The sequence below is a fragment of the Melospiza melodia genome, chromosome 8, assembly GCF_035770615.1.
Source record: "Melospiza melodia melodia isolate bMelMel2 chromosome 8, bMelMel2.pri, whole genome shotgun sequence".
Classification (NCBI taxonomy): domain Eukaryota; kingdom Metazoa; phylum Chordata; class Aves; order Passeriformes; family Passerellidae; genus Melospiza; species Melospiza melodia.
The window spans coordinates 15,429,671-15,442,130 of NC_086201.1; the positions used below are offsets into that span (position 1 = coordinate 15,429,671).

Below are 12,460 nucleotides of genomic sequence, written 5' to 3' on the forward strand. Positions count from 1 at the left end.
GCCCCGCTCTATGGTGCGGCCGGAAGCGGCGCGGGCGGGAGCGGAAGCGGCGCGGTGCAGGTGAGCGATGGCGGCACCGGCTGCAGCGGGGACGAGAGCGGCGGGGAATCCTCCGCGGAGTGGCCGCGGCCGGGCCTCTGCTGCGGGGAAGGCCGGTGTGGGTCCGGGTCCTTTGCAGGGGAGGGTGGGGCTCTTGCAGGGAGAGGCTGCGGGACCCTGCCCAAAGTGCCCGGCTGAGGAGGGTAAGGAGGAAGGTCACACCTTATTCTAGTGGAGGTGGGATTCTGTACCTGAGAGAGCAGAGCGCGTCTGTGTGTCTGGCGGGGAAGGCTCCCCCTCGGTCCCAGCACATGACAGGCCTGCGGAGGGAGGTGGAGAAGCTTCAGGCCCCCGCAGCATGTGGCTGTAACCTAGACATGGAGGTGTGCCCTCTACCACCGTCGTGTGCGCGTTCTCAGCAGCCGAGACCCGGCTCTTGGCTCAGCTGGGGATGTGCTTCAGCTTTTTTAAACGATAAACCTTAAATAATTGCAGTGCTCATGATTTCTGGCTGTTCAAATAATAAAACCCTGTAAAACTCTGGCCTTGTTGTCTTGGCTGAAGAAGCTACAGATGCTCCTGTGCTTCTTCAAGAGCCTCTTGGCCCCCTCCTGCTTGGCTCACCCCAGTGGCCTGCAGAGAGGGAGGAGGTTTCCAGAGCCAGCAGGAACACTTAGTAATAAGCACAGATGTAGGAAATCCAAACATGCCAGGCACCCCTTCACCTTGAGACCTGGCCATGATAAAGGGCAGGGAACTGTGGGTGATCTGTTGCATTTCTTGCTACCATTCAGTCTTTCCTCACAGGTTGTTGCTGGAGTACAAAAACAATGCTGTGGAAAGGAGCTGCCTGACCTCCCACAATGCCCCTTTCTGACTTTGTCTTAGCACTGAAGGACAACCCATATTTTGGGGCTGGGTTTGGCCTCGTCGGGGTGGGCACATTCCTGGCAGCAGCCCGTAAGGGGGCCCAGTTTGGGCTGGTGGCTTTCAGGCGCCACTATATGATCACCTTGGAGGTGCCCTGCAAGGATAAGAGCTACCAGTGGCTGCTGAACTGGGTCTCCCACCACGCCAAGCACACGCAGCACCTCAGTGTTGAGACATCATACCTGCAGCATGAAAGTGGGCGTGTCAGCACCAAGTTCGACTTTATCCCCAGCCTCGGGAATCATTTCATCTGGTAAGGGAGGGTAGGGGAAAGCAGTTTGGGGATTCAGCCTCATTTTTGCAAGTTGGGGGGCCTGTAGAGACAGTGGAGAGGGTTCTTCTTCCTCTCTGGGTCTGGGTTAGGGCAGGGGATGAAGAGTAGCAAGAGCAGCCTGTACTCAGCAGTGTGAAATGATTTCTTTACATGAGATTAGTGTTCTTGATGCATGAGCCAGGTGAGGCGCAGCTGAGGGTGCTGGATCACTGCACGCCCACTGTCTCCCTGCCCCAGGTACCGCAGGAAGTGGATTCGCATCGAGCGCAGCCGGGAGACGCAGATGCTGGACCTGAACACAGGGACCCCCTGGGAGTCTGTCACCTTCACTGCACTGGGCACCGACCGGGAGATCTTCTTCAACATCCTTCAGGAAGGTCTGTAGGGGAACTGTGTGCGGTCCTGCTGGGAATAGCCTGCTCCCTGGAGATGCCCAGGGCTGCATGGGAGATGATGCTGTTCCCTGGCAGCTGTCCCCTGTGCCTCTCTCTGCAGCCCGGGAGCTGGCGCTGCAGCAGCAGGAGGGGAAGACCATCATGTACACAGCCATGGGAGCAGAGTGGCGCCAGTTCGGCTTCCCCCGCCGCCGGCGGCCCCTCAGCTCCGTGGTGCTGGAGGAAGGCGTGTCAGAGAGGCTGGTTCAGGACGTGAAGGAGTTCATCAACAACTCCAAGTGGTACCATGAAAGAGGCAAGGCTCTGGTGTGGTGTGGTGTGCTCTGTATGGGGTGGGGCAGGATGTTCATGGTCCTCTCTGGAATTGGCTGTGAAGAGATTTTTCCCTGCTGCTTACATTCCCCAGGTGTATCCTCTTTGTGTGCTCAGCACAGCACCACAGCTTGGAGGGAGGGAGGGAGCACAGAGCAATCCAGGTGGTTACCCTAAAAGAACACTGTTTTCTTAGGGATCCCCTATCGAAGAGGCTACCTGCTTTATGGTCCTCCTGGATGTGGGAAAAGCAGCTTCATGTGAGTATTGTCAGCTCCCTGCTCTGAGCCACAGCAGTCTTGGATGAGAGGGTGTGGATGAGTTTGGGTTTGGAATACTGGACTGTGCCTTATGTGTGGTGCCGATTGTAAGCATTTGCATTGCTGGTACTGTGACAGGTCAGGGTGACAAGCCCTTTGTGCCCTTGCTTTCCACAGTGCTGCATGGTATGGGTGGGCTGAACAGGGGCTTCTGCCCGCTCCTTAGATCTGATCCTTGCTGGGAAAGAACTCCTCTGCCCTCTCCCTTATTGCTAAGGGGAGAAATGTGATTTTTCCTTGACTGTGGGCTTCCCCACTGTGATTCATCCTCGTGGTTTGTGTCCTTTCCAGCACAGCCCTTGCTGGGGAACTGGAGTACAGTATCTGCCTGCTGAGCCTCAGTGACCACAGCCTCTCTGATGACCGGCTCAATCACCTCCTGAGTGTAGCACCACAGCAGAGCATCATCCTGCTGGAGGATGTGGACGCTGCCTTCGTCAGCCGGGACCTTGCTGCTGAGAGTGAGCACTGCCCCTGTTCCTGGGCCAGCAGCAGGAGGGAGGTTCTGTGGCTGTCCTGAAAAATGTTTGGACTCTGGGCTGCTCAACTGCTCCAGCAGAAACCAGGAGTGGGGGAGTCTCTCAGGGCCCAAACTGGAACTTGTCCAGTTTTGGCTAGGCTGTAAAAGGGAATTTGGATCTTTTATCCTCAGGCAAAGGTCCTTCTCTTCCCCAGCTCCTTGCAGGATGAGGGAGAAAGTGGCTTTCCTTCTCTTTTTCTTTGTGTTCCCATGGGTGTTTGTGGGCAGGGGAGGTGAATGTGCTGCCAGCTAGCCAGAGGGTCAGCCTCCAAGCAAGGAGCGAGTAGGGAGCTTGGCATAAGCCTCAGGTGATAGGAAGGTGGCCCTGAGCCTCTGCAGGGTTAGTGGCCAACAGCTACAATGTCAGACACCTCTGTTCCCAGACCCAGCTGTGTACCAAGGCATGGGGCGCCTGACCTTCAGCGGTCTCCTCAATGCGCTGGACGGTGTGGCCTCCACAGAAGCCAGGATTGTCTTCATGACCACCAACTACGTGGACAGGTCAGACTGCCCCCGGGAGGGAGTGGGGTGGGTAGCACAGGAAAACCTTGCTCCCTTTTCCTGGGCTTTATTTATTGAATCCTCCAGCATGAAGAGTGGGGGTTCAGATTTTCCACATCCTCCCTTGGGATGCAAATCCTTTGCTGATCAGGCTCCCTTTTGCTGGAGCCTCAGATGCCTACTTGGTATTTAGAACATGGTTGTGTCCTTCAGGAGTGGTACCACCTTCCTGCCTGTGGGGAGCTGCAAGTTTTGGGGTTGTGTCCATACTGTGAGTGAAACGCTGGCCCAGTGTGCAGCCCACTGGGTTGGTGGGATACAGCCTGGGCTCATGGTGCCTGGACAGCTGATGTGCTGTGGCAGGCTTGATTCACTACAGACCAAGCTGGTCCAGGGGTTTGTTCAGAGGTTGCTCATGGAACAGAGATGGGGAGAACTGTTTCCCAGGACAAAAGCTGCTTTCTTGTCATCCTTTGCAGTCAGTCCTTCCCCAGCTCTCTCCTTTCTTTTTGGGTTGATTTCTCCCCTCAATTTCCCCAGGGATGAACCTGTTTGCCCCCTTCACCATCTCACAGTGCACGGCACTTTGCAGAAAGGACAGGGCCTGTGCTGTTGTCGATAGGGGCTTCCACCAGGGCCCACCCTAAACAGATGCTTTGATCAGGTTTTCCAGCACCACCCTTTGTCTCTTGGCAGGCTGGACCCAGCCCTGGTGCGTCCTGGCCGCGTGGATGTGAAGCAGTACGTGGGCCATTGCTCCCGCTGGCAGCTCACCCGCATGTTCCAGCGCTTCTACCCCGAGCAGCCCGCGGCTGCAGCCCAGCGCTTCGCGGAGCAGGCGCTGGCGGTCTCCAAACAGATCAGCGCTGCCCAGGTGCAAGGCCACTTCATGCTTTACAAGACAGACCCTGAAGGAGCCATTTCAAACATAAGCTCCAGCCTGCTGTGACCAGTGGCCAGCATTCCCTTGTGACACTGAGATGACTGGACAAAGATGTGACGATCATGCCATGAAGCCGCCCACCTGCACAGGCCAGGTCTCTGTTCACCTCCACCTCTCCTATGCCTTGGTTTGGGAGAGTCAGAGCTGCCAGCCTCACTGCAAGGGAGGGAATCTGGCTCTTGCTGCTTCCCAGACTTGGGTGCTACTGCAGCAGCCCTGCTTACCAGTGTGTGCCTCATGTTGGGATTGCTCCTGGTGTGAATCCCCTTCCTTGTGGGTCAGCCTGGAGGTGCCCCAGAAGGGCATTTCCTTTGGGCAGAACATTGGGGTTCTACACTGCTAAAAGTGTCTGGTTTTTTTAAAGGACAGTGGTCTCACTGGTCTGTGAATATCCTCTGTGAAGTGCACAACACAACTCTTGTCTCTCTGGTTCATTTTCCTGTTAGTTGTCCCTTTATCCAGCTGCTAGTCCTGACCAGGGCCTGGAAAGGCCAGTACTGCAAATCCAGAGTGTTTCTGAAAAAAAGCAGCTCTTAAGAGACAACTCATTGTCCCTCAGACTCCAGGCTGGTGCCACTAGTCCTGCTGAGTTATGATGCCAAGCCACAGATCTGCCTGGATATTGTTCTAGATGGGCATGACTGTCCTTCCCACCAAAGGAGATGTGGAGCCCTGGAGGTGTATGAGGGCAGATGAGAGGCCTTGGCCAGTTACAGCATATCTTCCCAAGAGCTCTCCCCTTCCAGTGCCTTTTACACAATCCTGAAAGTAGTTTCCTCAGAGCCAGTCCTATGTTAATGTGGTCAGTTCTGGGGGTTGCTTGGGCTGGGGGAGTGGATTCCAAGCCAAACCCAAATTGTAGGTCACTGCTTAGCCCTCCTCTTGCCTCTGCCCTGTGGGACCAAGAGTACACGGCAATACACAGGTGCAGAGTCAGTTGGCACCTGGATGGATTTTGGTGCAAATAGGCACTGCTTTAATGCAACCCCAGACTTCCACAAATGTTTCTGCAAGTGAAGGAGCAGGATGCTGCTGGCTGGCATCTCAAACCCTGAGTTTGGCCATCCTCCAGAGGCTGGTTGCTCAGATCCAGCCTCTTCCCTCAAAGCTGGGGGTCAGAACTGGCCAGTGAGTGACTGGCAAAAGTCCCACAGCAGTCTGGGAGGATGGGGAGTGTTTGTGGGGGAGCCAGAGGGACCCGATGCCATGACACGCAACATCTCTTGCTGCTTGCTTTTAATAGTGTTAATGCTACAGATGCTGCCAGTGCCTTCTGCCTGGCCTGAGGGCTTTTGCCAGTTAAGCCTCACAACAGCCTTGTGAGGTAGGTGGGTGACACAGGTGGACACCAAGCAAGGGGACCCAGGTCAACGTGCAAGCTCTCTTCCACCCCTCTGACCTGGAGGTTTGGTTTGTTTATCCCAAATTCATTTCCACGTACTGTTGCAAAATGCTCTCTGCTCCAGGCTGACAGCAGTGAGTCAGAGAGGGCCCTTACTAAAGCACTATTCCCAGGGAAAAATCCCTTCCCACTAACACATCTGGCATTTGATTGAAGTTATCCAAGTCCTCACTCTGATTTCCATGGCCGAATTCCCACGCTCCAAACATGGCACAGCAAAGTTTCTGCTGAGAGTAATCCTGGCTCATGAGAGGAAGCCAAGGAGCTTCAGCTGCTGTGAGGGGCAGAGATCTTCCATGTTTCTTTCAGGACACAATCAAATGCCTTTCTTGGAACAGAGCAGTTTCACCAGAGAAGGCAGGAGGCAGCAGAACAAGCACCAATGTCAGGTAAAGTTTGTACCTTCTCACTCAAGTGTGGGCAGGCCATTCCCTCAGAAACCAGCTGAACAAGGACAGAGGGAGCACTGAAGGAAAATTAGGGTTTTCTTCAAGGCATGAGCGCTCAGCCCTCATCTGTCTCTCAGATCAGCCAGCCCAGGACAGGTAGTGTAGGCTCAGGCCAAGGAGGGAGAAAAAAAGAATGATTTTAAAGCATTAGGCTTGAAAATAGACCACCGTTGGAAATTTAAGCACAGAAGGTTCTAGGGCAGCAGGTTAAACCAACCCCTTCAGGTCAAGACCAGGCATGGAGTAAGCAGGGCAGCAGATGAGTTCTCAGTCGAGAAAGGGTAGTGCAGCTTTCATGTGCCAAAGCTCAGCCAGACAGATGTGCGCACTGGCAAATGCCCTCTTGGCACACACTGCTATTGGTTTCCTGGGGATCCCATACGAAGTTCTGGCAAGTCCATTGTAGCACTGCTATTTTTGCTCTTAGCAGAAGGAGGAAGACAGTTAACAACCCACGTGTGGGCACAAGAGGTGGGGGACAAGGCACAAACAAGTGTGAAGGAATCAGTATTGTCCAGGTGAGGCAGAGAGCTTACAGTAAGCCAGGCAAAGCAGGGAGCCCTCCTGCCACCCAGACGTGCCAGGGAAAGGTCTGCCTCAGCCCTGGTTGTAGGGAACAGGGAAGGATTTGAGAAATATCAGGGATCAACACCTTTGCTCCAAAAAGCAACAAACAGGAGCAAGAGGGCAGAGGAAACAAAGGGAGCAGGCTCTGGAGAAGACCCAATGAATTAATTTAATAGTATTGCCTCACTTCAGAGGCTTGGGACCACTCTTCATGGCTTCTAAATGGGACACCATTTACATCTGTGGAGCAGCAGCAGATGGAACTGCGCCAAGTTTTAAACAGCAAATCCTCATTTAAGCAATATCAGCTTGAAGATTACAGGAGGGCAAGCTGTACCCAAAATACTGGGCCATGTCTTCCCTTCTGGGTTGTCAGAAGTGCTAAGAGACAGCCTGGCCTTGGAGGGGGCTTCTGACACATACAGGTTACAAAGCAGAGTACTCTCTTCTGAGGTTCCCCCATCAGCTTCAGCCTGCACAAAAGCAGCTGAAAGACAGGGCAGGAGCTCCAGCTAAATATGGGCTTCCTGGAGAAGCAAGAGCCAAGGTGAAGCCTTAGCCACCAGACAGCTGTGACCTGCCAATGTGCTGACTTAAGCTTAATTTGGATGTCCTGGCTGGGACTGGGCAATGTCCTGTGTAATAAGGATTTGCCTGGCCAATCCTAGCAGTTGAGAAAGTGCTCTGAGAAGGAATGGGGGACAGAGCAAGTGGAACTGAGCTCCAAGATACTGCCCCGGCACTTGGCACCACCACAGCTCCACTGGCTTCCAGGGAAGGTCTTGCCACACTTTGGCTCTGCCATGGCACCATGCTGGGCTCAGACCTTTGCTCTGTAGGTGTGCACATTTCTTGGCATTTCACCTATAGGGACAATAGCTGCAGGTCCCCAAAGCTACCTCTCTCTTCTGGGTCCTCTGAGACCAAGGCTGATATGATCTGTCAAGGTTCCACTTCTCCAATGCTGGTAAACAGCCAGATGCTCATGCTAGGATACTTTACACTGCACATACCATGGCGACACTGCCTGTCCCAGGCTGTCCCACGTGCCATCTGCCTCCTCCCTTCCAGGGGATACAGTATCTGCTTCCTACTGCTTCACTGTTCTCTCCAGAATGAGCCCTTTTTTCCCCCAGCCCAGCCCCTCACCATTCCTGCTAGGAGCCACTCTCCTTCTCAAGATGGGCTTCTCGATGTCCACTGGGCCTGAACACCCCTCGCCCTCTTGGTGCTCTGGGGTAGGAACCACGCTCCTGAACTCTTGACCTCTCCCACCTTCCACAATCCCAGGGCCTGTGGTGGCCCTGCCAGTTGGGGGCAGCTTTGTGGTCACTGCGGTTGAACATCAGGTTCTCCTTTTTCCTGCCCCGGGCCTCAGTCCCCTCCTCTGTGCTCCATTTCTCCACGTCATGGCGCTCCTCTTTCAAGTCCACAGTTTCTGTTGCTGGTGAGGGATCTTCACGGCACAACTCCCTTCTTTCAGCCAAGGGAGCAGCCCTGCTTCTACTGGGAGGCTTTGAAAACTCCTGGCTGTGCCATCCAGCAGGTCTACGCTCTGCCCTCTGGCTGAAGACCCTGGGCCCCCTGGAGCCATGGAGTGGATGACAGGCTTCCTCTCCTGCTTCCTGTGAGCCACTGCACAGCTGCCTGCCCCTGCCTCTGGAGCCTGGCCTCTCCCCTCTGTGCCTCTCCCTCTTGCTCAGTTGCTCTCTGGGCACAGCACACCTCTCAGGCTGCCTGGGTTCCACCCTGGGCTCTGATGCCCCGGCTGGCTCAGGAGCTGATGCTTGGCTGGGCGGCTGGGGCACGTCCGCAGCGCGGGCACTCACCGACAGCTCGGAGACAGTGGCTGCTTGGCCTGGATCCACAGCAGCTGGAGGCTGAAAGAAAAGCCACTGGTTAAGACAAGGCCAGGGGTGTCCCACAGCAGATGACAGTGCTTGGTGCTGCAGAGCCCCCTGGAAGCTCTCTGCCCGCAGTGCCATACCGCCTGGAGGCTGATGAAATATCGGTTCCTCTCTGCCTCGGGGTCGATGATTCCCCCTTTCTCTTGCTGTCTCTTGAAAATCAGGCGCAGTTCTTCCTGGTGCTGCAGCACCTTGGCATCTGGCCTGTATGGTTCCTGAGCAGAAGAAAGCAAGGCAAGGTAAGGGCTCTCTCAACACCTAGCATGGACAGGCATGGCAGGGCTGGGAGCTACTCCCCAAACCCTTCTTTGCACAGTGGCAGGCAACCCGCTTCCTTCTGCCACACTGACCAGGCCTACAGATGCATGGGAAATCCCTGGACAGAAGCTGAGCATCCATCCCAGTGCAGACCCACTGTTTCTGCAGTGACTGCCTTGGGCCATCCTGCTGTGGGGCAGGATGCAGAGCAGCTACCATCAGGTCACTCTCCTGACCTGACTGTACCCAGTGAGTGCAGGGATGTTCCCCATGGCAGAATCACCTCTCTCTCAGCACATCTGCTCAGCTCAGGGCTATAAAACTGAACCTGCTTGTGAGCTGCCCTTTGGATGGAACATCTAGGAAGACCTGAGATATAGTGTGCATGCATTACAATGTCCCAGTTGAAGCTACCCAGTGAGGAGGCCCAGCTGGGCAGGTGAGCCCCCATCTCTTACCAGAGGGTGCTGCGGGGGCGGCGCTGCCTTCAGAGCACAGAGATCATAGACCAGGGTCTCCCGGCAGACAGGGCACTGCACACCAACCTCCTGTGGGGAGGCAAGAGAGGATAGCAAACCCTGTCTGTGATCCAGCTCATGCACTGCCCCATAACCCCACCCTGGAAGTGGAACAGGGTCATCTTCTTCACTCTTCTGCCAAGGTAAGGAAGCCAGAGGGGTTCCAGCAGCAGCCCGGTGTCTCAACAACTGCTGTGGAAGGTGTCTCCACATGAGGCATGCTGGGATTTGTGCTTCAGCAGCTGACTGCTTTACAAAGCACCTCTGTCAACATGTATGGCTTCAGCCCTCAGCTTAGGATGTATTTTGCTCTGCAGCTGGCAATTGTTCCAACACATGCTAGGTAGGTTTTATCACCCCAAAACACAGGTGGATTTGTGTTTACCCTGTTGCAACCCCCCACAGTTCAAGGACTAGGATTAGGGAAGGAGCCCTTTTTTCTAACTTCTGTGGTTCCAGAAGTCTAAAAATGAAACTCCCTTACCCTTACACAGCAGGCACTGACCCAGAGATCCAATAAACCAACTTGTTTGGTCAGAAAGGGCCCTTGGAGATAACTCAGTCTAATCCCTGTTGATTCTCAGCACACGCTCCACGTTCCAAAGAAGGTGATACAGATGTTACAAGGGTCTGTGCAGGGGGCCAAGGAAGGCCCAGTACCTGTTTGGGGGATGGTGCAAGGTGCTGCTCCCTCTCCTCCTGCTGCATGAGGATCTCCTCCTCCATGTGCTGGGCATAGCGGGCCAGACAGTGGGAGTGGAAGTAGTGGTAGCACTGGGTTTTTGTGAAGGCTTCTTTCTCCTGTCAAGACAAAAGTGTATCTTTGAAGGATTTCTACGCAAAGAGTTGTGTAACCACTCAGCTGAGCTGGGTTTTCACTTCCATGTCAGTGGTATCCATGGGGAGCCAGTGCTAGCAGAGCTGCCCAACATCTTCTGTTGGGCTGCAGCTCCACTCCCTCAGCAATTACTAGGATGCTGCTTCTTGTTTCAAATGTCAGAAACACTCCCAATGTTAATATGCAAAGATTCTATGACTGATTTCTCTGCATGTGTTCCTGTGTGACCAGCAATCTTCCCACCTGGTGTGTTCTCCTTCCTAGGCAGGTGTTGGCTTTCCTTGCAACCCCAGTAAGGCCTGCTCCCCTGTCTCCACAGACTTCAGCACCTGCATGGATATGTTCTAGTCCCTCCTCACCACCTGTGTGCTGAACTCCAGGTGAGGTGTAGCCAACACAGGGAAGCTGAAATGCACCATCAACTAGCCCCAGAACCTATGCTTCTTTGGAGATGCTCCAGCATGCCCCATGTCCATTTTTTGTAGAAGATTAGAAGTTGATGGGAAGAGCAGCATGTATTGCACTAGGAAGGGCCCTGTGCAGACTGGGAGGCAGGGGGCTGCTGGGGTGTATCTTGGTCCCAGGCTGATATCCCAGTGTCAGAATTCCTGTTCTCTTGCCTCACTTCCCAGTCAGTTTGTGGGGTCAGGAGACACATGCCTACCTGGAATCCATAGAGGCAGATTACACACTGTCCTTGAGGAATATTGTTGTCAGTGAGGATCTCCTTTCCCTTCTGTGAAAGCATTAAAGCAAACGTTTTACTCACTGGCCTGCCCAAGGGCAGTTGGGGATCAGTGTCTGTGGCTGGTCACACCCAATCTCCTCACTCTCACCTCGATCAGTTCATAGAGCACCTCTGTCCCCAGCCTGGCTTCAGCAACACTTCTGAGGGTCTGGGAAATCCTACAGCAAAGCAGCAGAAATCCTTAACACAAATTTAGCTACGCCTTTTCACTGTCCCACATACCTGCCATCCTGCCATGATGACAAGAGAAAAAAGGAGAACAGTGGCCTTCAGGCTTTGCTTGGAGCACAGGATGGGCACACATGCACACACATATTCACATGATGTCCTGGCTCCCCACAAGCCAGTGCACAGGAAGCCTTTGTTATGACAGGACTTCAGGAGCAAGTTTGCTGATGGCCTCAGCTTGAGCTCAGCCAGCACCCTTTGGTTTTGGTGAATCACAGGCTTTGTTTATGTGATGGCAGCCCCTGAGCAGGTCTGTTGGGAGCCACATCCTCTCGTACTGCTGGCAGGCACCAAGGTCTCTGCACACATTCCACTGTGCCAAGGACCGAAGCACAAAGACGACAATGGGCTGCCCAAGGACTTGGAACAGTGTCACCTCTGTCAAGGCAGGACTAGCAACTTTCAAGGCCCCAAGGATTCAAATAACATTTCTGGGGAACCACAGGGGAACAACCACAAGGTGGACCCCTCTGTGTCAAATTTGGCACCAGTGGCTCCTGAGAGATTTAGGACAAAGTGATTTGGGGACCTGTATCCATCTGTTAACCAGACATGGGATGTCGTGTGAATTACAGAAAGCTTGTCCATCAGTTCTGCCTCCTGGATCTCTGAGGAACTGCCACTCCCCACCCTCCTGGCACTCACTTTTGAATCTGCTCATCTGACAGCCCCCGTGGATTCCTGATGGAGATCTCCGGAGCTTTATCAGGATACTAGGAACAAAGAGAAACACCCAAAGCACAACAAGGAAGGTGGAGAGGCCCGAGGCTCGGAGGCGCAGGGGCGGGGGGCGCGGGCAGCCTACCTGGGGGGGCACGGAGAGCACCAGGGTGAAGCGGACGTACTGGGAGTCCTGGTCCTGGGCCGTGGCAGGGTGCAGGGTGATGCTGATCTCCCAGGGCTCCCACCTGCACAAGGGGCAGCTCGGGGTGAGCAGGGCGGCGCGGGGCCGGGCCGGGGATGGGGAAGGCGGGCCGGGGATGGGGAAGGCGGGCCGTACCTGCCCAGGCCCCGCGCCACCTGCAGCTCCTCCAGGTAGATGGACTCCAGCACCTCCACCTCCGGCGGCAGCGCCCTGCGGGAACCGACCAGGCGGGGGTCAGCCGGCTCCGGCGGGCTGGGGGTGCGGGACAGCGGGGGTGCGGGGAGCGGGAAGGGGCCGGGCACGTGGGAAGGTGCAGACACCGGGGAAGGTACGGGGGCTGTTACCAGTCCGTCGCCTCCGCTTCCTCAGCGGCCGCCGCCATCTCCCCGCTGGCCCCGGAAGCGGAAGGGGAGCCCGTTGCCAGGAGACGCCGCGGCGGCGGGGCC

At 55.1% G+C, this 12,460-nt stretch overlaps 2 protein-coding genes across 3 annotated transcripts; one reads left to right on the forward strand and one right to left on the reverse strand.

Annotated features, from left to right (window-relative positions):
• Position 1: 1 nt before the first annotated feature.
• On the forward strand, positions 2 to 4,649 carry LOC134421234 (mitochondrial chaperone BCS1). 2 transcript variants are annotated; one of them, XM_063161899.1, is made up of 8 exons: positions 2 to 60; positions 847 to 1,222; positions 1,481 to 1,620; positions 1,739 to 1,933; positions 2,147 to 2,210; positions 2,562 to 2,731; positions 3,174 to 3,291; positions 3,988 to 4,649. In XM_063161899.1, the coding sequence occupies exons 2-8, from the start codon at positions 903 to 905 to the stop codon at positions 4,238 to 4,240; spliced, it is 1,260 nt and encodes a 419-aa protein (XP_063017969.1). In that variant the 5' UTR covers positions 2 to 60; positions 847 to 902; the 3' UTR covers positions 4,241 to 4,649. The 2 variants fall into 2 exon arrangements, with proteins under 2 accessions (XP_063017969.1, XP_063017970.1); XM_063161900.1 differs by lacking the exon at positions 2 to 60 and adding an exon at positions 65 to 155.
• Positions 4,650 to 5,455: 806 nt separating this feature from the next.
• Positions 5,456 to 12,416, reverse strand: RNF25 (ring finger protein 25). Its single transcript, XM_063161898.1, has 10 exons — positions 12,359 to 12,416; positions 12,150 to 12,224; positions 11,955 to 12,057; positions 11,795 to 11,862; positions 11,010 to 11,079; positions 10,838 to 10,909; positions 9,996 to 10,136; positions 9,276 to 9,365; positions 8,640 to 8,774; positions 5,456 to 8,532 (listed from the first exon to the last, which is right to left on the reverse strand). The coding sequence occupies exons 1-10, from the start codon at positions 12,394 to 12,396 to the stop codon at positions 7,810 to 7,812; spliced, it is 1,515 nt and encodes a 504-aa protein (XP_063017968.1). The 5' UTR covers positions 12,397 to 12,416; the 3' UTR covers positions 5,456 to 7,809.
• Positions 12,417 to 12,460: the final 44 nt, after the last annotated feature.